Source organism: Monodelphis domestica, chromosome 4 (genome assembly GCF_027887165.1).
Source record: "Monodelphis domestica isolate mMonDom1 chromosome 4, mMonDom1.pri, whole genome shotgun sequence".
NCBI lineage: Eukaryota > Metazoa > Chordata > Mammalia > Didelphimorphia > Didelphidae > Monodelphis > Monodelphis domestica.
Genome location: NC_077230.1, coordinates 102,674,148 through 102,699,626, shown reverse-complemented (window position 1 = coordinate 102,699,626; position 25,479 = coordinate 102,674,148). Strand labels below are relative to the sequence as shown.

General features: G+C 35.8%; 1 protein-coding gene across 7 annotated transcripts in view; it reads left to right on the top strand.

Annotated features, from left to right (window-relative positions):
* NMNAT3 (nicotinamide nucleotide adenylyltransferase 3) overlaps positions 1-25,479 on the top strand; it is a 140,273-nt gene that overhangs the window by 75,996 nt on the left and 38,798 nt on the right. For all 7 annotated transcript variants that reach the window (XM_007493951.3, XM_007493950.3, XM_007493947.3 and 4 more), the window contains one exon: positions 11,406-11,556. In XM_007493951.3, the coding sequence (XP_007494013.1) occupies positions 11,448-11,556 (109 nt within the window). In that variant the 5' untranslated portion in view covers positions 11,406-11,447. The remainder of the gene's footprint in view (positions 1-11,405; positions 11,557-25,479) is intronic.

Below are 25,479 nucleotides of genomic sequence, written 5' to 3'. Positions count from 1 at the left end.
CATTGCCTTTTGGAGAATACTTAATTTTGATTCTTTGGAGATTGTGGTATTCCATGATAAATACAGCCTCCCCATGCCCACCTTTAGATTGAAGCCACCACTAGAATTTTTGTACCTCCTTATCCTCTAGAATGAATATTGTTTTACTTATCTTGTTGGTAACCTTTTTTGCTTATGTACATAATAAACATTACAAGGCAAAATGATCAAATGTCCCATGAGCTAATGTTACTTGTGTTTAAATAAATGATACAGCCAACTCCTCTTATTCACAATTCCAAAAAGAAGTTGTGAATCTTTCCCATATTTTAGTATAACTTAATTTTTGGCTTCTGACTTCATTTTATGGGGAAAGTATTAATATTGATGTAATCCTCTCCATATAGTGAGCATCTATATGTTGATCATTGTGCAAGCATCTTATGTTTAGAGTACAAAGAGTTAAATTAATGTTTATGGATAATACAAAAACTATGAATATTGATACTCTTGGCCCCCTTTTTCTATCACTCCACCATCATTTCAGAAGCTAAAGAATGATCTGTCTGCTTGAATTTTTCTATATTTAATGAGCTAATCCTCGGGAACCAGTCACATTCTATTGCCGTTACAATACTTGAAGCCTTTCCAAGACAAACCTTGCAAGGACTTATACTCTCCTTAATGTCATCTTCAGAAATCCAGATACACCTCCATTTCACAATGAGGTATTGCAGTATGACTGTTGTATAGAATAACAATTTAATTCATATTTATATAGTGCTTCAAATATTCTGACTTGATCATCATAACAAGCCTATAAGGTAAATAGCACAAACATTATTATCTACACTTTACACATGAGAAAATTGAAGCCCATAGAAATTAAGTGACTCTCTGAAGGTCACACATCTACAAAGTGGAACAGCTGTGAACCAAACTCAAGTTATCTGATTTCAAATGGAGTATAATACGTGACTGGTCAGGGAATGTGGGTTGTTATTACATTTAGATATATGATTTATTTTTCTATTTTGATTAGAATTTGACTCCAACAAGGCAGATGTTCACATATCCATTTAAACTTAGTAAATTCTTTATCATCTAATGTTATCTGTCCTCTATGAGAACTTCAGTTCTTGTTGATAACTAACTTTTCATAAAGTCCTAGAATAATTCTATGAATGCATACCCAGGCTCTCGGCAAATATTTTTAATGATTAGTTTCTATCAATATTTTTATCAGTAGCTTACATGAAGACATAGATGACATACATACTTTCCAGTAAATAGCTTTGTCTTGTATTAAACATTTAATGTAGCCAGGTCAAGAACTGTGTCTGTTTCAACCATAAAATTCCATTTCTTTATGAAAGGAATTTTTATTTTTTTTAAGTATAATTGTTTCTCACCTATTTAGTCTAAGAATGTTCGTATTCTTCGTAATCTAGTCATAACAGGCCTGAGATGTAGTGTGGGTAGGACATATCAACTTGTTTTAAAAGAGTGATTTAGCATATATGAGGTAGGAATATAAAAGAAAGGGACTTATTTATTAAATGTCACTTTATCCATCAGTTTCACACTCAATTCCTCTTCAAATGTTGCTGTAATTTACAGTTTCTGATAGCTTTGGAAAAATGGATAGAAACCCCAGGTTTTCTAAGATTCTGTAGATGTTTTAATGGGTCTAGAAATTATATTTAGCCAAAATGAAATAAAATTTTGAAAGATTTATTCATAGTTGTGAATAATGGTTATCTTATCCTGATATAGTCATAATGATGCTGTTCTTATGAATAGCTCAAAACACTTTGCAAATAAGATCTCATTAAACTTTACAACATCCCCGGGAAGAAGATCCCAGCTACTTTTTAACTGCATTATTCTTGCTTTGGCATGTAATATTTCTGTTTACTCAAATGTAGTGCACTTTAAGCACTGAGAAGGAGGCATGCTAAGAGAATAAATCTCTTAATCTTTATTATGTAGCTGGGGAAACTAAGTTACAACTATCTTCAGCCAATTTCCCATGTCTAAGCAGTGAATAAGAGCTCTTCTTGGTCTTGGTGATTTGGTTCAGCCCCATCTAACAGATAGGGAAGGTAGGTGGCACAGTGTTTAGAATTTTGTACAGCCTGGAATCAGGAGGACTCATCTTCCTGAGTTCAGATCTGACCTCAGTCCCTGGTCAAGTCACTTAACTCTGTTTACCTTGGTTTCCCCATCTGTAAAATGGGCTGGTGAAGGAAAAGGCAAACTAATATTTTTAGTATCTTTGCCAATAAAACTCCAAATGGAATCACAAAGTCAGGTGTAACTGAAAAATCATTCTTGGGATATGTGGTAGAGACTTGAAAAGAGAGAGGTTTTGCAGGACAAGCCAAGATGCAAGAAACAAGCTGGGGACCTGATCTGCAAAATCAGGGAGAAGGTTCCAAATGGAATGCTCCCAGGAGGAGGCAGTTGAAGCCAGGGGGACTTGGACTCTGTCTCTCTCTCTCTCTGGGAGTAGAAGCTGACCAGGGGAGAAACTGAAACTTGGACTCTGTCTCTCTCTCTGGGAGTAGAAGCTGACCAGGGGAGAAACTGAAACTTGGACTCTGTCTCTCTCTCTGGGGGTTGACTGACCAGGAGACTTTGGCTCTCAGGATTTTTCTGACCAAGCCTGGCTGAAGGGAGAAGAAGCTGAGAAACTAATATTATTAGTTTCTGTCCCAGACTGAAGGACCCTTGAGGGGGGCTTCTGAAATTAGGCTGAGAGACCTTAGTGGCTTTGTGAAGAAGAAAGAAGATTTTAAACAGTTGTCCTCCATCCACCTCTCTAACTGTCCCTCTGTCACAGTTGTGACTGGACTGATTTCCCAAACCCTCAAATTCTCCTTATAGTTTAGGGAAACCCTCATCCCTCTTTCCTCAGTTCTCTATCCTGTTGTTTTCCAATAAAACCCCTTGCCTGAGAAAGAAAAAAAGAGTAACTTCATAGTCCACTCATTTCAAAAAGCCACAAGTTTCAAAAAGAAACTGGGAGGGAGAAGCTGGAAGAAGGGAGGGGGGGTGAAGGAGTGTGTGGGATTTGGGAGTGAAGGGAGGAGGAGGTTAGGAAATAGATTGATCTATCAGCCATCAATAGAGATCAGTAGGCAGACCCCAGAGCATTCCCCTGCAGCAACATCTCTCAGCATCCCTTTTTCTCTAGTAGTATCTCTCAGTGTCACTCAAAGTACATCTATCCCCATTGTAACTAAACAGCCCTGAGGTGTGTCCCATACTAGCAGCTCTCTCTAGTCACAAGCCAGAGTACATCAGTCACTACAACAAGAAATAGTGTCACACAGATTACCATTTCTACTACAAATATATAACAGTCCAATCACCCTGTGCAAAAGAAATTTTATTTGATATAGATATATACATGCACTTAACATATTCACAACAGATATTTAAATAGATAGATATAAGAAAAGCTGACTGAATTCTGCTTAGAAAATTTGTGCATCATCCTTGGGGAGTACAAATCATGATAGTATGGGGATGGGATCAACATAACAAGACAGCAAGAACAGGAAAGGATTCTACAGTTCTTTTCTCCTACTTCACAAGTTCAGAGTTCTTTGGAGCCAGAAATAGAAAAACAAGGTGGCAGAGGGAAAAGGCAGCTTGACCTGCCTATTGAGTACTTTTTCTACTTTAATCTCTCATATTCATTGAAATCCAAAGAGAAGACCACTACTTTTACACTCTTGGATTTGGTGTACCACCAGCAGTTTTTGACTGAAGTTTTGACTGAAAAGCAAAAAAGATAGGAAGATAGGAAATAATGAAGGATTCTCTATAAGCTTCTTTTTGTTTGATTGTTGTCTCAATCCCCTAGTTCAGGCCCTTATCATTTCTTGTCTGGAATATTACAAGAACCTCTTAGCTGGTCTTTCTGCCTCAAGCCTCTATCCATTTCCTTGTTCTTTGTCTCCATAAAATTCTTTAGAAGTAGGTGCTTTTTTGTTGTTGTTGTTTGCTCATTTTTTTCCTATCTAATTTTAGGTAGGCTCTATTTTCTGGGAAGTTGGGATACCCTCTTAAACTTCAATCTTTCCTTGATGCTATTCTCAGCTTATTTTCTAGGTTTTTACCAGTTTCAGTTCTTGGAGAATGATGTGATGGTCTGAGGACTGAGAGCTTGGAGAGCCCCCTCCTCCTGCTGATTCAACTGACCCTTGGGATCCTGACAACTCAAAGACTTGCCTGAGGCTTGGTTGTAAAGTTTTGGTCTTAAGTTGATCTTGATCAGGTCAGGAACTACTTAAATTGTAGCCTCGGGCTTAGGAATAAACTTTTATTCTTTCTGTGTACTTGATCTAATCAGGCACACCCTTGATTGCCCTGTCCTGGAGCTCTGTTCTTACTTTTGGGCAAAAAGATTGGGGATCCTCCTGTGAACCATGTCTTCATTCCAAACTGTGAAATATGCCCTCATTCCAAGTCCAGACTTGGATTCCTGACTTCACTCTGGGCCTCTGGGCCCACAATGATCAGCCCAGACTGTCCTGGACTGGGAATATAGACTTCTCTACAGGTTTGAAATTTCAAAGGCCGTGGGTTGGCTTGTATCACTATTTGCCCAGGCAGGATCTCAGGATCTGAATGTTGGTTTGTACTTAGGTTCAGAACCTGTGACAGCAGATGTGGGATGGGGATGTGTGGCTTGTTCTTGGCTTGTTCTTCCCTCCTTGCTACAGCCTCTTGCTGGCTCTACTCTCCTCTCACCCCAGTGCCCCCGATGTTTTCTGCCTACCTTTAGGGTTTTTCTTTTCTTGAAAATTGTTTCACTCTGTCTCCTTGTGGGTTCTTAAACTTCTATATTCATTTTGTGGTGATATTTTAATATTGGTTGGAGAGGATTCTCATGGTGACATAGAGTGACTCTGGTTTACTCCACCATCTTGGCTTCACCCTGGAAGTCCCTCTTTCAATCCATGCTTTGTAGAGCCGCTAACGAAATTTCCCTACCTTGCATAATTCACCATATTACTGCTCTGCTCAATAAACTCCAATAGCTCCCTGTTGCCTCAAGTATAACTTCTTTTGTCTGTAGTACAATTGAAATCTAATACTCATTTTTGTTCTCTCCTGTTGGTAACAAAAATTATCATATACAGTAGGACCTTGTTTTGCTAGACCAATATGTTATAAGACCCTTTGTAGAAGTTTGAAAATCATTCAGAATACCACACCCCATTATTTAATAAGTATTTCTTATATGAATAAACCTAGTCACTTTATGGTTTAGGCTTATCAGAGTCATCAGCATACCTGCTCTTGCACTTTGGGGCTATTAATAGTATCGAAATAGCATTAATGAAACAAAGAGAAACACTACTTTGAGGGGACAAAACTTGTTACATGTGAGAACTTGTATGGGACTAATATGGGAGTTAATATTTGACGCAAAACAGTATAATAATGGACACCAATGCTTCCCAGAGGAAGAATGAGCAAGATGAGGGAACTATTACAAGACTTTATTCCATTTGGGAAAATGGCTCCAATTTAGTACATAGTTAAACATTTTTATTTTATTTATTTTTTATTTTTTTCTCAATCACCAATCTCAAACACCTGAATTTACTTGTGTTGAGTTCATGTAACATGAGATCTCATTGTAACATGAGGTAATTACCTAAGTTCAAACTAGCTGAAGAGACTTGCCCTGGGGGCCCTTGGATGCCTAGGACCCTGCAACAGTAATCAGGTTTGGCAAAGAGGCATTTTCCTGTGGCACAGTAGTGAGAGTTTTCATGGAAACCACTGATGACTCTAGCTTCATTTAACCTCTGGCCCAAACCTAACTGCTTTATAAAAGAAGGTATGTAGGTTATATTGTGTAATATTGACAGGTAACAGAAAGGAGAACTATTCTACTCCCATTTGGGGGGAGGGAGAGAATGGGGCTATGAAAAAAATTGAAGCCACCATGGCAGAAAAGATAGTAAAAGAGTACCTAGCTACTTGAAATTAGCTTAAATCTGTCAGTTTGGACAAATTATATTCTGTGTCATAACCTTGTCTTGTCAAAGCATTGCAGTAAGGGAAAGCGATTAAAGGCTACCAGCCCAGTGAAGGTCAGGATCACACTTGAGTCCCTACCAGCAGCTAGTGAGAACCAAAGATGCCAACAGATCAAGTATAGTGAGCAGGGCTCTAGGCAGGGAACCAAAATGTAAGATCCAAAGGGTCAGGGATAGGAAAACAGACCAACTAAGAAAATGGAAACTGAGAGGTCAGAATCAAAGTTGCAAAGAAGTTAGTTTAACTTCATGAAGCCAGTCTACTGTAGAAACAAGTTATATTACAAATTTATTGTCTCTATATTTGACTGTGCTCTTGAGGCATAGGAGCCTTCTCCAATGTGGGGCCTTAAAGGGATCAGTGTTCAGAAAGCTGGAGTTCTGATGGCAAGATTATTCAAGAATTTGCAGGTGTGTTTGCTGAGATGCAGTGAATATCTTTGCAAAATCCTGGCAAATGCAAGAGTTACCAGAAACCTGGAAATGAGCAAATGTGGATTTTCAAAAAAACAGAAAAAAGTAGATTCTGCCAACCTTCAATTATGAAGTTTGATGTTGATATCCACAAAAATTTAGAGTGGATTATTAAATGATTAGTCTATAAGCACTTAGAAAGCAAAACAATAATCACTAGATATAAGCCCAGCCTCACTGAGAACAAGTTTTTCCAGACTAACTTAATTGTTTTGGTTTTTTTTTTGCCATCGTTGCTAGTTTGGTAGCTCAGAGAATGCTACAGTGTATCTACATTTCATCCAAACACTTGACAAATCCTCTCAATATTCTTTTATAAATCTTAATGTGTAGTCTGAGTTATAGTATAAGTAGAATCAAAACCTGTTTGAATTACAGGACCTAAACTATTAATTAGCAAATCATGTCAACCTGAAGAGGGAATTAGTGGAATATTACATCGCTTAGTTCCTTTCAACATTTTTATCAAAGACTTACATGAAGGCATTAACTGACATATTTGGCAAGTTCACAGATGGTATAAAGCCAAGAGGGATAACTAGTTGTCTGATGTATCAATATCAGTCCCACCCCCAAAGCCTCACTCCAGATTTGCCTACCCTTTACCCTGTGCCTTCTTGAACTCCTTTGCCATAATTTAGTTTTATATTTTTTACAGATTACATGTAAAGAAATTTTAATGGGCTTTTTTTCCCCTATTTTTCAATCCATGCTCCAGCCTCTCCTACTCTCCCAAGAGATCATGTAATATGATATAGATTATACATGTGCTATCATGCAATACATATATCCATGTTCATCAAGTTGTTGGAAAGGACACATATTGCTCACACTAGAGAAAAATTCATGAAGAAAATAAAGTGAAGAATGCTATAATTCAATCCACATTCATCCTCCATCAGGTCTGACTGGTCATTTAGTACTGTGTGTTAAGTGCCTAATCCATTCCATTGATCCACTACTTTATTTCTTATCCAGTACCAGATTGTTTTGGTGGTCGCCACTTTATGATAGTTTGAGACCCAGTGTAACCAAGGTATTTTCCTTCACTTTTTTCCTTCACTTGATATCCATTCCCTTTTGCTTTTCCAGACAAATTCTATTATTTTTTTTAATTCCATTAAATAACTTTGGGTAGTTTGATTGTTGACACTGCGTAGGCAAATTAATATAGGTAGAAGTTTTATTTTTATCACATTGAATCAGCCTAACCAGGAACAAGCAGTGTTTCTCCAATTGTTTAGATCTGACTTTATTTGTGTGAAAGGTGCTTTATAATTATGATCATATAGTTCTTGAATTTGTCTCAGCAGGTACTCCTGCTCTTTAAACTTCCTTCATTTTGACCTTCATTGCATTCTAGATCCCCAACTAGATAATTCTGCATTCCTGGCCATCCTTTCTACAACTGGCTACCCCTTTTTTCATTCTCCATTAGTCCTAGTGGAGGGGTAAGAATAAATCATACTCCCCATTGCCACTTCCAGACTCTTCATCTACCATCACTTGGCAAAATTATGACTCATTTCATATTTTTGTAGATTTATCGACTGACCTTCAGTAAATTCTCCTTCCTTTCTCAATAAGTTCAGTACTTTTCTCACAATATTCCTTTTGGTCCCACCCTTTGCCCTCATTCCTGGATATTTAAGTATGCATGTCGGTGTTTCCTCAATAAACATAACTATTCAGTTCCTTAAACTGCTCAGCTCCCAAGAGCTACCTCTCCACTTTACCTGAGCTACCTGCTATAATAGTCATACTTTTGATTATGCCATCACCCAGAAGTGTTCTCCTTCAATGTCCAAGAACTCAAAAATCCCTTTATCTGACTGTAATCACTTAATCATTCCATCTCTCTCAATGTCTCACTACTCTGAAACCTATATTTAATTTAACCATCACCTCCTGTACCTCCAGCCCATCAATCCCTGTTTTGGCTACATTCTTCACTTTTTTCTAATCTTTAGTACTTGGTATGTCAACTCTACCTTATTCTTTACTCTCAAATCCTTTTCTCCCTTTTCCTGTTACTAATGATGTTCTTTTCTTCCTACTTTCATGCTAGAAGAAACCATGAAATTGTGACTTGAAACATGAAACTATGTAGTGGACTGGGTCCTCCAAAAATTTGTTACCTAATCTCAACTGGACTACCATTGCAGAAAGGCAGTCTTTCTAATCATTCCTAATCAATTATTTAACCTACTCACCACAGTAGGCATTTCAAACCTTTTTGTCTCTCTTCAAGTATCTCCTCTACCTCCATACTCACAGTAGAGAACTTTACCACATAATTCATCAAAAAATCCCCTCTCTTCAACTCACTTTCCCCTTACTTTATTCCACACATGGCTGATTCCTTAATTGCCAGTTTCATTTACATTTTCTTAGTCTTTAACCTCCTTTACTTCCCTGCGGTATTTGACATTATTTTCTACTTTCTCCAGGATACCCTTTTCCTTTGGGGATCTTGTGACATTGCTCTCTCTTACATGACCCTTCAGTCTCCTTCTTCATGTATATCACATATCCCCCAAGGTTCTGTTTTAGCACCTTTTCTGTTGATGGACCCTCCTAGTGATCTCTTCATCAGCTCCTGTGGGTTCAGTTACTCTCCCTTTGTCGATGATTCCCAGATCCATTTATTCAACACTAGTTTCTCTCTTAAGCTACAGTCCTGCTTGGAGAACTTTGGAGACTTTAAACTCAATCCTAGAGATATCTCAAAATGAGCATGTCCAAAATAGATTTCATTGTCTTTCCCCCAACAACTGACACCTCTTTTAAACTTTTCTATTACTGAACCATCATCCTAAAAAAAGCGAGCATTCGTGACAGCAATTTGGAATCATACAAAGAATGACCAAAATTCCCATACCCCTTGACCCAGAGATTCTACTGCTAGGATTATAACCCTCCAAGGAAGGCAATGGAAAAGAATAATAAAAGCTCCACATATACATAAATATTTATATTTAGCTATGTAGTACCAGACCTAGAGTCAAGAATATAAGTTCAAATCTATCCTCAAAAACTTAATAGCTATACAACCTCGGGCAGCCCCAATTTCCTCAACTATAAAATTAGAATAATAATAGCCCCTGTCTTACTGGCTTATTGTGAAGATCAAATAAGAATATATTTGTAAGTCTTCATCACAGTGCCTGGTAAATAGTAGGAGCTTAATAAATATCATTTCCCATCCCATCCCACCATGACTTGCTATAATAGCAAAGAACCAAAACAAAGATGGAGTCTATTTGCTTAAATAAATTACTGTATCTGAATGTTGTGAAAGGATCAATGGCCTCCCTGATGCAGATTTTTTATTGATGCACACAAAATGCAAAAGAATTATCAAAAAAAAAAAAGAAGAAAGACAAAGCTACCCCCAGGACCTGATTGGCTCTAGCTTCTCTGACATGACTTCCTGGTCATCTGAGGGCATAAAAAGTTCCAACCATGTGGAGTCTGAGCCTCTCATGCATGGTGGGTATAAAGGTCACACAAGTTGCCATTCCCTGATGACTTGATAACCAGACACATTTCCATATGGATATGAGGGAGATTGCACCCAGAGAAGCAATTTGTACCCTTGTTCAATGTCCTTCCTATGTTAGAGTAATATAAGCCACCGCCTTTTTTAGGTGTTCAGTGATTTACAAGTGCCTTATTCCATCTAAAATTAAACTAGAAGCATTCAAACTGGGCCTCCAACAAACAGAATATTATTAAGCTATAAGAAATTGTGAATATGATAAGTACAGAGAAACATGGGAAGATGTGCATGAAGTGATTCAGTTAGAGTAAACAAACAGAAAAGCAATAAGAACAATGACCAAAACAGTATAAATGGAAACAACAACAAAATCAAACTGAATAAGGCAAAATTATGAAAACCAAACTGGCCTTGAAATGAAGTTTTCATAAGATTTTTTTCTCCTCGCTCTCCTTTGCAGAGGAGTAAAATATTGTATGTAATTTTTAGTTTTTTTTTCAATTCATTGGTTAGTCTTGCTAATTTTTTTTCTTTCCTCGTTTCTATTTATTATAAAGAATGGCTCCCTGGGAGTGGTGAAAAGGGATGCAATGGGAAATAAACATGATGTTAAAAGTTACCACTAAAATCTGTTTAATTGGGGGGACAGGGACAGTTTGGCAGATCAGTGGATAGAGTTCTAGGCCTAGAGTCGGGTAGACCTGGATTCAAGTCTGTCCTCAGACAGTTCCTAACTGCTTAACCTTGGGCAAGCCACTTAATTCCATTTGCCTAACCCTTACCCTTAGGCAGAAAGTTGGGGTTTTAAATGAAAAAGAAAAGTTTGAAAAAACCATAAAAATGAAACTTTTTAAATTAAAAAAAAATGTAAGCCAGCTAGTAAGAAGGGAAGGCACAGAAAGAGTGAGGGAAGGAATTTTGAACTCAATTTTTTTTAAATGTAAAAATTATTTTTACATGTAATTGAGGGGAAAATAAAATATTCTGGTCCCTGAGTTTTATTATATTAGTACTGTTAAAGCTGAATCTGGATGACCACTTCTCAGGTATGTTGTCGCAGGGATTTAGCACATCAGGGAGAAGCTATATTAAAATTGTTTCCAAGATCCCTTCAGACTTCCAGGTTCCATGTTTCCTCTATTGTTGGCAAAACATATATTTCAATAGTCTTCTCTAGACTTCGACTGAATGTTCATTGGCATAATTGAATATTCACATTTTTTTGTATCTGAAAGTTAAATGTATATTCCATAGGTATACTCTGTCATGTTGTATTTTTCCCCAGTCAGTTACACAAGTAACAAATAACTACACTTTTCATTATGATGAGAAATTATTTGAAAAATATTGTGGCAATTTTTATTAATGGTCATTTTTTCTTTAAGGTAAAATGTGCTCCTCAGCAAGATTGTGATGCTTCTACCAAAATGAAGTGCAAGATACCAGTTGTTCTCCTTGCCTGTGGCTCCTTTAACCCCATTACAAATATGCACCTGCGTTTATTTGAAGTAGCTAGAGATCATCTTCACCAAACAGGTCAGCAAAATAGATTTCACAAATCTTTTGTTGTTGACAATGCTATTTAGACTGAATAAAGTTGACATTTTAGGTTCTTTGGGTTTTTACTATTTTATTGTTTAAACTACTGTATTAGATTAGAATTTATATCATCTCCAGTAAAAAGTACTTACTAAAAATATACTTACTATATCATTTTCAGTATTTTTTCTGAGTAAAATAATACTTAAACAGGTCATATTCCTGTCATTGTGATTACATATTTTTAGTAGTTCACAGCAGTTATATTGAATACCAATAAGAGGTTTGATACTTCATAGAACATTTGGTCACATCATTTCAATTCCAATTTAAAATATGTAATAAAATTAGAGGATAAGGTATATACTTTATAACTCCTATCCCGGGATGGGTACCCAAGCACATTAATTGATGGCGATATTGACATTTTCTCTTTCATGACCATATCCTTTCCAAAGGTCACATGTAAGGAATTAACAGTTACACACACACACACACACACACACACACACACACACACACACACACACATCTCTAGGAGATCCTGAAATGTATGCATTGGCAACAAGAAACAAATACTGGTTTATATGTTTGACTCTAGATAGACACACAAATATCTATCTATAGATAAATTGATGTGCATTTGTGTATATATATATTTTTCTAGAGATATAGATATCTCAACTTCATCCGACTTTATTTTAATCCTATTTCACAAACACATATTTGGTTTGAATCCATGACTTTATTAGTATAGGGAACTCTATAGAGCCCCCCTTCATAGCTGCAGACACATTTATAGGGTTGCCCAGTGCAATATTAAGATTATATGATTAGCTTTTGCCTAATATGCATCAGAGGCAGAATTTGAATTCATTTCTTCCTAACTCTAAAACTAGCCCTCTTTAGCTCTCTATACCACACTGCTTCTCTCAGCAGCCATATTATATACATTATCCCAAATGCCCAACATGATTCAACTATAAGAATAGAGAGTTTTAATTTAAAATGCTGGGAGTGGATCTCTAAAATGTAGAGTATTTGTTGACATCAAAATACCAATTTTGAGAATTTAGTTAATAAACATTTAAACCCCAAGGATATAAAGAAAGGCAAAAAATGGTCCTTGGTCTTAAGGAGGTCACAATCTAATGGGGAAATAACATAGAAACAGCTATGTACAAACAAGCTACATACAAGATAAAATGGAAATAATCAGCAGAGAATTAAGAAGGAAAAGCTTTCTGCAGAAGGTGGGATTTTAGCTAAGACCTGAAGGAAGGCAGGAGACAGAGATTAGGAGGAAGAGTGTAAAAAGTACTTGTTCATTTTGTGAATCTCTTTAACCCATTATGATTTGAAATAGTACATTTAATATGTAGCTAATCCCTAATCACTTTTTTGTAGAAAAAAATCACAGGCACCTGTAAACATTTAAAATTATTATCAAAAGAATTCCATGAATTGGCATATTTATTTGGATGGAAATATCTTTATTGTTACCATGTAATTGAATCAGTGTTCAAAAAAAGAAAGCAATGTCTGATTACTTCTCTTTTTTAAAAAAACAACTTTTTAAAAACATTATTTTTAAAGAAATAGTTTCTAGTGTGGTTAATAAACTTTGTAAGAATAAAACTAACACTTGCCTAGAAAAGTCATAAAATCTATCTATATGTCTGTCCCTCTCCTCATTTCTTTCTACCAAATATACTCTCTCACTCTCTCCCAGTCTCTCATTCCTACTCTCTCTCAGTAATCTTGTTTTGTTTGATTCTTATTGCCATCAAACAATACCATAGATTAAGATTTTAAGATACAAAAGTAGGACGGCCAACATTTTATTCCATGAGATGAGTAGATATTAATTGATATACATATTATGTAATCTTAGAACTATAAGGAACATTAGATATCATCTCATCCTACTCCCTCATTTTATAAATGAGGAAATTGAGGCACAAAGTGGTCAACACTGGACAAGTATTAGGAAGCAGATCCAAAATTTGAACTTAAATGTGTTGACACCAAGGTCAATGCCCTTTTCATTATATGATGAGACCTTTTATGATTTCTCTTAATAGGATATTTGGACAAGGTTTTTTTGCATTCATTTTCTCAGAATTTGTTCCTTTTAGAAATTTGTGTTATTTCTCAATTGTTTCTGTCGTGTCCAACTCTTTGTGACCCCATTTAGAGTTTTCTTGCAAAGATACCAAAGTGGTTTGCCATTTCCTGCTCATTTTATGAATGAGAAAACTGAATAAATAGACTTGCCCAAGGTCACCCATCTATTAAGTGTATGAGGCCAGATTTAAACTTGGGTTTTCCTGACTCCAGGCTTGGTACTCTGTCCACTGTGCTGCCTAGCCGCCTCTTGTGTGTTGTAGGATTTGCCAAAGTTCTCAACAAGTATATTCCTTAACTTTAGACTAGAAGGACTTCCTAAAGCCATGTTGACCTCAAGTTGTACAAATTCTTAGATTTTGAATAGGTCCTTAAAACATGGATTCACATGAAGATGAGGCATCACTTCTACTTTCTTAGAGTTAAAATGGCTCACAGAGATCTCCTCAAGCCTAAATCAGAATTCCTTCTACCCTGTCAACAAGTGGTCATCCAGACTCCACTTAAAATTCTGGTAGAACTCACTAACTGAGGAAGCAGCTCATCTAGCAAGCCCAGCTCTACTTCTCTACAACCTTTAACCAATATTCCTAGGTCTTTGTAGTTGCTCCAAGCAGAGTAGTTCTTATTCCCTTTATTGCCTCTTGATTTTGTTGTTAAATGTAGAAGATATATAGCAAAAGTATGATGATTTGTTATATTTTGTTGTATTTTTCAATGTGCTTTCACAAACTTAAAGTGTAAATCCTGTTTTTTTATTTAGAATATATTAGTGAATATATTGCTCACTACCTTATATTTAATAACATCCCAGGTATATCTTTTTTTTAAAATCTTATATCATTTTAATTATACTAAAAGAGCTTCATTGATTATAAAATTGGGTCATAAATCCAAAGAGAGAGTTATTACCTTCTGTATTGATTTAGGAAGGGATGCTAGGGTTTCAGATTCAAAAGAGTGCACAAGAAACTCCCACCCATTTTTGTGTGCCCTTTAAAATAATTCTGGATGTGATATATTCATTTAGTGCTATTAAAAATAGAAAACCAAGCCCATCATAACTAGTGTTTTAATTTTTTCTGTTATATATCTTGCAATAATGGTAGTGTTAAATTGACATGGTTCTAACAAACAGAGTTGCAGGGCATTCTTATTTGCCCCTACATTTTTGTGGACCGTGCTACTCCTCTCTTTTTGAGTTCCTCTTTTTGTCAAAGTTATTCCCTTAGCCTTTTCCCTCTAGAAGTGACTTACCTTTCAAACAAGCCAAGGAAGAAAGCAAAACCCACAGCTAAATGCCAGTCCAGCAAGTCTCAGAAGCTACTATTGCTGACTCATTAACTAGAGGAACCCCAGTATAAATGCTCTTTTTGCCCAGGGAAAGTTATAAAAATGAATCATTAACTCATTTCTGTATATCTGAGCCCACACACAAAAATCATGCTTTGGAAAAATATTGAAAATTTTGTCTCCCTCCCAATAAATGCCCTAATCATCTCCTCTCAACTGTATTCCAATACTAATGCACACAGTTTCAGTCATAGTTGCCATCTTAAGAAACAAAGTAAATAAAAATGCCAAAAGATAAAGATTTAAGAGACAAATTTCTCCCCAACTTGAGGGAATGCATCAAACGTAAGGCCTTTCTTAAAGGATGAAAAGGGAGTGAAAATGAAATGAGAAGAGAGAGGAAGGGAAGAGTAGAGAAGGGGAAAGAAAAGGAAGGAAAGAAGGTAGAAAGACTAGGAAGGAAGGAGGGAAGAAGAGAGGGAGAAAAACTGATATTAACTATATCATGACCTCTCCTTCCTCAAATTCTTTATAATGGGAGAAACGAGGCTATGAGTCATGTCAGTTGTCTCTACCATTCTGAAAATTTGAACAAAACTCCATGATGCATGGATTAGGCATGGCCAAGACAATGTTACATATATAGTTGAGAACAATCAAGGATACTGTTATAAATTAATTAAGCAGCATTCCATAGTGCCCACTACGTGCCAGCCATGGTGGTTATAAAGATGGAATCCCTTCAAGGAGCTTATATTCTATTGAGGGAAAACTACATTTGCACAGTTAAATATTTACAAAATATGTATTGTTGTGCAGTTTCTTTTCAGTCATGTATGACTCTTCTTGCCCCTGTTTGAGGTTTCCTTCTCTAAAATACTGGAGTTGTTTGTCATTTCCTTATCTAACTCATTTGACAGGTGAAGAAACTGAGACAAACAGGTTTAAATGATTTGCCCAGGGTCACATAGCTAATAAGTGTTTTAGGCTGGGTTTGAACTCAGAAAGATGAGTTTTCCTGACTCCAGGCCCAGCACTCTACCCATTGTACAACCTAGCTGCCCATCTAAAGATTGTGCTTTGGTTTAAAAAAAAATCAGGGGGGTTCTCTCTTCCTATAATTTTGAAACAAAGGAGAGAGTAGGAAAAGATGTTGAGTGGATTTTTGGTATAGAAGAGGAGAGAAGAGTCACTGAAAAGCAAAGGCCATTTCTTTTACTTTTCTCATATCCTAGCACACTTTTATGAGCATTTTGATGGGCTGTTTTATCAGTGTGGGTACACTTTTGATGGGGATACTAATAAGTAATTATCTGTTCAATAAATATTAAAAAATATTTACTGAACAAATAAATTATTGAATTAGCACCGCAGTTTTATTAATTTTTTCCATTCTCCCAAGAGTATCGTAATTCTTCTTGAGTCCCCACAATGGAACTTATTCTTTCATTAGTAATACAGAGTTCAGTATGTATAGATATTCTAATAACAGAGTTCAGTGGGGATAGGAATCCTAATAGCAGAATGGAACCAAGTGAAGAAAAATAAATATAAGTAACCCCAACAAACTTAACCATAGTAAAAAAAGTTCAAAAGAGGTTAAATAAAGATATTTGACCTCTATTTTTCCTCATAATAGTATCATTTCTAAATAACTACTTTCTAAAAGGGTTATAATAAATAAATGAATCAACAGTTTTATATTGAGAAATTAATGTACTAAACATAATGCCTGGCATATTGTAAGGAATACAAAGAAAAAGCAAAAACAGTACCTTGTCCTCACAGAGCTTATATTCTAATGGGAAAGATAACATCATCCATATCATTGTTCTAAATTAATTATGATGACATTTCCTTCCATTTATGTTTATCACTTTATAGCTTTCAAAATACTTTCATATACATTCACTTACCTAACTTTATAAACAATCCTGTGAGGAAACCTGGGTAAGTATCCCCACTTCCCCCTCACCCCCAAGAAACTAGAGCTTGATGAGGTTAAATGGTTTTTCCCAAAGCTATAAAATGTTTCATCGTGAGGCATGTTTAACCTGTTCTGTCATATCTTTATTTTATACATTCTGCCAGATTACAGAATATATACATTTTCAAAGAATACATCAAATTGTAAAATGGCAAAAACTTGGAGCATTGTTATTTGTCAAGCTGGATAAATATTATCTAAGAGCATCCCTATGAAACACATCAAAACAGCAGTGAAATGAATAAAATAAGCTTCTAATGGATCTAATAAAAAATTAAGGGTATCTCACGTTTCATGTTTGATCTGCAGCAATTGTTTTTCAGTACTGAGGGAGTAGAAGTCTCTGCACTGCATTTTATCCCTTAGCATTAAAATCCTCATTATAGCAGCCAGATTTAGCCTAAAAACAGCAAAATGAACTATTTAAAATATTTTTCAAGGAACTCTTAAAAACCCTTCAGGAATTCTTGTGGCTTCACAGACCATAGTTTGCAATGTTGGCCCAAGATTTAGTACTCTTTCTTTCTTGCCTCTAAAATCAGCAGTTGTTTCTTTTTTTTTTTAAGTAATCAATTAATTGATAAAAATCCATTAAGCACCTTTTACATTCCAGGCACTATGTTCTATGTCCTGCTAATTCACAGGAGCTACAAAAAGAGGCAAAAGACAGACCCTGCTCTTAAGGAGCTTACATTCAAACTGGGACAATATGCAAACAAATAGTTATAATGGAAACTATATACAGGATAAATAGGAAATAAATAACCGAGAGAGTCACTGGATTTAAGAAGCATTGGAAAAAGCTTCTTATAAAAGGTAGAATTTTGTGGTCAGCTGGGTGGCTCAGTGGATTGAGAGTCAGGCCTAGAGGTAGGAGGTTCTGGGTTCAAATGTGGTTTCAGATGCTTCCTAACTGGGTGACCCTGAGCAAGTCACTTAACCCCCATTGCCTAGTCCTTCACACTCTTCTGCCTTAGAACTAATATACAATATTGGTTCTAAGACAGAAGGTAAGGGTTTAAAAAAAAACAACTTCTGTTTTAAACTATTTCTTGGTTTATCAAAGCCTGGCTAAGAAGAAATTCCAAGTCTTTTCCTTTATACTCTTATAACATTTATTTAATGCTGTATTTGACAACATGAGTCTACTTCTGCCAGCAAGAAAATAAATGATTCTTTATTACACATGCATATCCTTTGGATTGGGCAAGATATAGTATATGTGTTTGTGGCACCTTCAATGAGGTAGCACTTTACAATGAAGAAAAATATTGAGGCAAACAGAGTTCAGTGACTTGCCCAGAGTCACACAGCTAGTAAATGTCTGAGGCCAGTTTTGAACTCATATCTTCCAGACTCCAGCACAAACACTATCCACTGACCCCGTAGCTGCCTTTTGATGGGCACTATGGATGTAAATAGAGGGTTATTTATAAAAGGAGAGCACTGGAATTGGGAAAAAGAAAATCTATATTCATACCTTAGTTCTTATACTTACTAATCATAGCAATTATCTTCAGAGAGAATGAAAGTTTGGAAGATTTGTAAAGGAAGGCATGGAAGCAGTAGGGTGGAACTGTGTGGAGTATCCATGTTTACAGAATAGAAAGAACAAGAAAAATTAGTGGAGACAGAAAATGATTCCGGTCTGAGAAGCGAGAGGACCACAATGGTATAATGCCAGAGAAGCCAAAGGAGTAAAACAGATATAAGGAGGTTAACAGTGTGAAATCTCAGAAAGATCAAAGAATGAGAAAAAGTCTTTAGATTTGTCTAGCAGAATATCATTGCTGACCGATGAGAGACTTTTCATCCAGTATTGGAAGAAAATTAGATTTCCACGGTTTGAATAAAACCCTATTACAAAACTACAGTGATCAAAATCATTTGCTACTAGTTTAAAAAATAGATAAATTAGTGGAACAAATTAAATGGAACCCATGGAAGGAAATGAACATATTAGAATGATGTTTTATAACTTCAAAGACCCCAACTTCTGGGGCAAGGACTCACTTTTCAATAAAAATTTCCAGGAAAACTAGAAAATAGTCTGATAGAAAGGTTTAGACCAACATAACATAGGGTACATTAGTATAAGTTATTTATATGTGTGTGTGTGTGTTATATCAATTCTTTTTGTAGTGGCAAAAAACTTGAAATGTTGGAGTGCCCATCAGTTGGGAAATACCTGAACAAATTGTGGCATATGAATAGAATAGAATGTATAAAAAGGCACAATATCCTACAAACCTGGGGCAACATTTATGAATTAATACAAAGAGAAGTGAGTAAAACCTGGAGACTAGTTTATACAATAATGATAACATTTAAGGGCAGCTAGGTGGCTCAGTGGATAGAGAGCCAGGACCAGATACAAGAGATCCTGAGTTCAAATTTGGTCTCAGATACATCCTGGCTGCACAAGTCACTTAATCTCCAGTGTTCAACCTTTACCATTCTTCTGCCTTAGGACCGATACATTTCTGAGCTGGAAGGTAAGGGTTGATAATAATAATAATAATAATATTGTAAAGAAAGAACAACATTGAAAGACTTAAGAATACTGATCAGTGCAGTGACTAATCACATTTCCAAATGACTGGTGATGAAATTCTCTACCCCCCCCCCCCATTCCTGACAAAAAGATGATGGACTTACAATGTAGAATGAAACATACATTTTCTGCCAAATGACAAAAAAGTCCAATATGGGGATTTATTTTGCTTAACTGTACATAGCTAATACAAGGAATTTTAGAGTGTTTTTTCCCCTTTTGGTTTAGGGAGAGAAAGGAATAATGAGAGGTTTGTGGATAAATTTACCAAAATAAAAACAAAGAATAAGAAAACAGAGCCATTGAATAATTTTTAAATGTATAAAAAGATAAGATTTTAAAGGTCAGTAGAAAAGTCAGGACAGCTTTGAAAAATAACACATTAAATTTATTACACTACAAAGATAAGTTCATTGTCCATAACACAGGTTTTTGGCTTCATGTAAATGTTCTTTTTCTGTTATATGTATGAAAATGCTCTTCTTAATTGTGTTGGTTAAATTCAGATTTTTTTAGAAGATGGAACAAAAGAGTGAGTGTACATAAAAAATAAAAATAGCCACTTTAGACCATTCTTTCTCAAAGTTGGGCAATGAAAAAGAAAAATATGATTTGGTGTTTTGAACATAAGCATTGTCAAAAAGGTTTTTAAAAGTTGGAGGTTTTTTGTTTTGTTTTTTAAGATAGGGGAGGTCTGAACACGTTTATGGGCCAGCTAGATGACTCAGTGGATAGAGAGTGCCAGGCCTGGAGTCATGAACATTTGAGTTCAAATCCAGGCTCAGACACTTACTGGCTTGTAACCTTGGGCAAATCACTTAACCCTGTTTGCCTCAGTTTCCTCATCTGTAAATTGAGCTGGAGAAGGAAGTAGCAAACCAGTGCAATATTTTTGTACAGAAAACCCCAAAAGGGGTCATGGAGAGTCAGACATAACTGACAGTTACTAAACAACAACAAAAAACATGCTTATGGTCAGAGAGGAAGGCATCAGTTGAGGAAGACACTGTATCTAGTGGGAGGAAAGGACACAATTGATAACTCAAGGAGAAGATGGGCATATGGTCCTAGATCTCAGAGGGGGTTAACCTAGAAGGGAAGATGGAAATTTTTCTCTTAAGCAGTATGAAAAGAAGAGTTAAGAAACAGTAGTGTGTAAAGATAAAGGTCAGTGTTGGAAGGTAGAAGTAAGAAGAGATAAGAAAGCTCACTCCAGATGTCCTCAATCTTCTCAGTGAAGTATAAGCCAGAGCTACCCGCTGAGAATAAGAAAAGATGGAATTGGATCCTTTCTCTGGCCTGGACTCCCTGCTGCTCTTTCCTCGTCCACTTGGGCATTTGCTGACCTCAATGTAATAAGTGAACCACAGGATATATTTTACTCATTTCACCTATTCCTTCCTTGGATTGACCTCCAATTTAAGAAGTTGCAAATGCTTGACTTAGTAAGTTGCAAATGCTTGACTTAGTATAACATTCTACAGTATAGTGATTAGATCAGTTTTATTTAGTGTCCCTATATCTATTCAGAGAAGTAAGAAAACAAAATATTTTTCTGCTATTTTCTATTATCACTCCCTGATACTTTACGAGACTATTTTCTAACTAGTGTGCCCCATATACTGTTGGCGCTATGCAATGAATTGCATCATAAAGATAACGGTACAATCTGAAACTATCCTTTACTTCCTTTTTGCAACCTGAAGGGGAAAAATATTTTATTACTACCAGTTTTTTTCCTCTAAGAGTTTAAGTTGAAATTGAAGACTATTTATTATAATAACATTTAAACTAACAATTTTCTTTGGTGAAAGAAAATGTGTACTCCCTGGTGTCTGATCAGTGTCCAACTTGATGAATTTCACAGTAGCTACTGCTGTGACTTTAACTTTGATTTTCCATTACAAAATGTATGTTAAGAGAATTAAATACCTCATGATAAGGTGGTGCAATATAATCCAGAGATAAGGTTGAAGTGTAAGCTATAATAATTCCATTTAAGACTGCAACAGTGCCAACTTCTATGCTCCTGAGCTTTAGAGAATACCATGAGACCTAAAATAAATAGTCTGTAAATTCAGTATGTTATTTTAATATTGGACTAGCTCAGAAAGTTTTTAATCAAATAGAGCTATTTAATATATATTCATGGGTAATTTTTCAGGTTGTTCTGAAGCACTACTCATTTACACATTTCTAATTTAAATTACTTTTTTCTGGAGGAAACTGATTAGAAACATTGAATCAATGATGTTCAAATTCTAGCAGTCATTCTAGACTATTTTTTTTTTTCATTTAAATAGAGAGATTGAGGATTTGAGGGCATAATTATTTTATCTGAAATTCCTTAGAGAGTCATTTTTGACTAACAACAAGCCAAAATTTTTTCTTTCCTTTAAAGTTCTACCCTGGTAAGTTACTAATTAAAGTAGGTAAGTCATAGGATTTAGAGCTGGAAGTGACCTCAGTGATCCCTTCAACCTTATTTTACAGATGAAAACTTTAGTCCCTGAGAGGTGGGATGACTTGTCCAAGGTCTCACAAGTGTAATAAATAAAAGATTTTAAAAGCTGTTCTTAGGAAAATATGATTTTCATGCCACCTGTAATAGTTCTTTGCTGTAACAGTGTTCTTAGGTTACATGTTTTGAGACTAATATTTAAATGCTTTATAATAAGGTCCTCAGCTCCTTCCTTTGGACCCCATTCAACTCTTACCCCTGCTCTATTATTAATAACTCTTCATTTTCCTGAATCTCTTTACACTCTGTCCATCTTCTTGAACTTATAAAAATCTAAATCTCCAAAAGATAGTGTTTCCCTAGCTACTGTTTCCAGGACTAGGACTCTTTCCTCATCTCTTATCCTTCATCCCTCCTCCTGCTATCCAACCAATTTGCTGGTTCAAAAAGAAGAGATAAATTCCTTGCTCCTCATTCTCACTTACATGCTGTTACTTTGCCAAATCTCATTCATTAACCTCTCTTCCTTGTTTACTTTGTCTTCATCACTCATTTCAGCCCTTGTTGTAATCCTTCACAAATCTCTAATTCATTCTCCCTCTTTTCTTAAGTTATTCAGTAACTGACTCATTCTTACTCTCACTCCAAGTCTAGCCTTCCTAATTGGTGCCTTGAGAGTACATACACATTGGCATCCCCTTGAATGCCTTGACCTTCCATTAAACTTCCAGGACCTCTGTGATCATTTCACCTCAACCAACAATAGGGATGTTAATACCTTTGGTGTTACCATAACCCATAACCCATAACTCTTATAATCCAAAATTCTGAAACTCATGTCTCAAATCACAACTTTATAGCCCTCAGTTTCTCCCCTTGTTTCAAAAAATGTTCTTTCTCTTCATCGTGACCTCCAGTTCCTCAACCTCTTTTTTTTTGTGCTTTCTTTTTCAGTCTGCCATTCCTGATTTGGCCTTCTTTCACAATCTTATCTTCTTGAACCTACCACCAAACTGAGGTTATATTATCAGCTACCCTTGTATACCATACCTCCTTGTCTCATCTCCACTTATGCTCACCAAACTCAACCCTGAGTTATGCCCATCATCTACAGTCCTATTCCTACCCATATACTGCCAAAATCCTGTGGAGAAAGTCTTGTGACTGTGCTACTTGGATCCATTACAAATTCATGATGTCAGTTGCATTATCATTGCTGTACAGCAGCCCTTTTATTTTTCCCTCGTAGCATATATTCCAAAACCTCCTTTCTCTTCTGGCCACAAACAACACTTCTCTACCCACTGCTATAAATAAGGGAAACAACTCCTATATTCCTGAAAAGGGGGTCATATACTGTAAAGTTCTTTCTTCTCTACTCTTCCCTTTCTCCCAACCTCCTCTTCATTCACTCCTTTACTAAAATCTTTGGTAAAGAGGTATTTGTGCTCTTTGATTTAGCTAACTGACCTGTTTTTATGCTTTGAGCCTGTCTCTTCCCATCTCCTGCCACTGATCATCTTTCTTTTCCTCAATTTCTTTATCCACTGACTCTTTCCCAGCCATCTACAAACATGCTCAGATACATCCTATACTTAAAAATATTGTGTTACTAACTGAGAATGTCATAGCTACTTTGTAGGGGAAAAGGAGCTAGAATCCAGTTTGCCTAGACCTATTTTTGACTAGCAAACAAACTTAACTTTTGGCTAATTTGTCAAAATCTATAACCTGATCTTTGTTAACCATTAATGATTGTAGTGGCTAGAGAGCTGACTTTAGGTCCCACCTCTAACATATTTTAGCTTTGTGACTATGCAATTCAGAGCTAAATGCAGCTTTCTAAAACTATTAAGTTGTTGCAAAGTTGCTGTTGTGTAATGATAAACGTAGTTTCCTCACTTAGGAGTTCTTATATCAATGAAATAATAATCCAGGCTCTATCTCTATCCCCAGAAATGGGGATCTTTTATCAATCCAATAATCATTTATCTGTGTCTATTATTTTCAAGACACTATATTAGGTGCTGAGGATAAAAATATGAAATTTGACATCTAAAGGAACCTGCAGCCCTCTCAGGAAGCTAACACCTGTATAGAAGACATAGTAAGTACGGAGGAAGAGTGCTTACAGAGTATTGAGAGAAATTCAATGAAGGAGAAATCTGTTCATTGGCAGTAGGACTAAAAATATTCTCTTTCTGAACAAGTACTTATTCTTGGAGATCTTTGTGAAGCAGTCCCAGAGAGGTAGCCCCAAAGGAAGATATGAGACTGAAAGACAAAAAGATTAGGGTAGAGATACCACCCAAACTATTCAATTGAGTAGAAAGTGCTGACATATAAAATAAACTCTACCTGGGGATTGGAAAAGAGATGATTTAACTCACCATAGGCTAAGATAGAGTTAAAAATAGAGAACTCTTTGATCAATATAAGAAGAAAGCATTCTATTCCCATAGCCCTCTGGTTTCCCTAATCAGAGACACTGTAGCTTGTTACTTAAGTAACAAGGATTCCAGTGTAGACTTTATAGTAAAGGCCTAGGTGTTAGAATTCTATGCAAGTTCCTTAGGGCTAGATGGCAAGAATTGTGAGTGGGAGAATTTTTAAAGCTTTTGATACATGGATTTTTAAATTAGCCTCATGAATGGTACACTATTGAAATAAATATAAAACGGGTCCATAATCCTTGAATGTATATCATACTCTTTTTGGAAAATATTTTATATTGATGATATTCTTAATTTTTTGGTATTAAGAAAGTTTTTTGTCAACAGTGTAATTTTGGAGTGGGTAATGGGAAATGATCCTTCTATAAATCAATGAAAAGTTATATATTGTGCTTTTATTGACATTAAAGTCCATAATAAGATAATCATCATCTCTACCACTGCAGTTTTCTGTTAGGTGTCAGCCTTGATAATATCATAATGCAGTTCCTTCAGACTAAGTCCCTACTGATCAAAGAATGGACTATAGATCCTATTTTACATAACCACCAATATTAGCACCAAGTATATAATCTTGATGACCCATGCAGTGCAGTTGAAGAATTAATGGATTTACTAACTGATTATTCAGCAACATTTCAACTTACTAAGTAGGGAAGGAAATTAGCCTGTTTTAATTTTGTCCATAAAATTATGCTCTCTGTTTAGCTACAGCATTTAAGTTGGTGATGACCTAGTTTACAGAATCCCATAGCAGATCTTAGACGGTATTCTTTAGTATAATAATAAGTACATTGAGAAAATTTAGTGGAAAATGACAAGGATGTTAGCACATCATCAAAGTTCACAAGATTTCTACAGGTTTAAAGTTAGGTCTTACCTTAATTTCAAAAACAGACCATGCAATTGAAGGCATTGCCTATTAACAAAATACCTTTCCCTTCTGATCTGCATAACTTACTTGACTTCATATCATGTTTAATTTTGATGTATTGATGTCTGATGATAGAAAACAATATTGCCTTAGTTCAATATGATCATTATG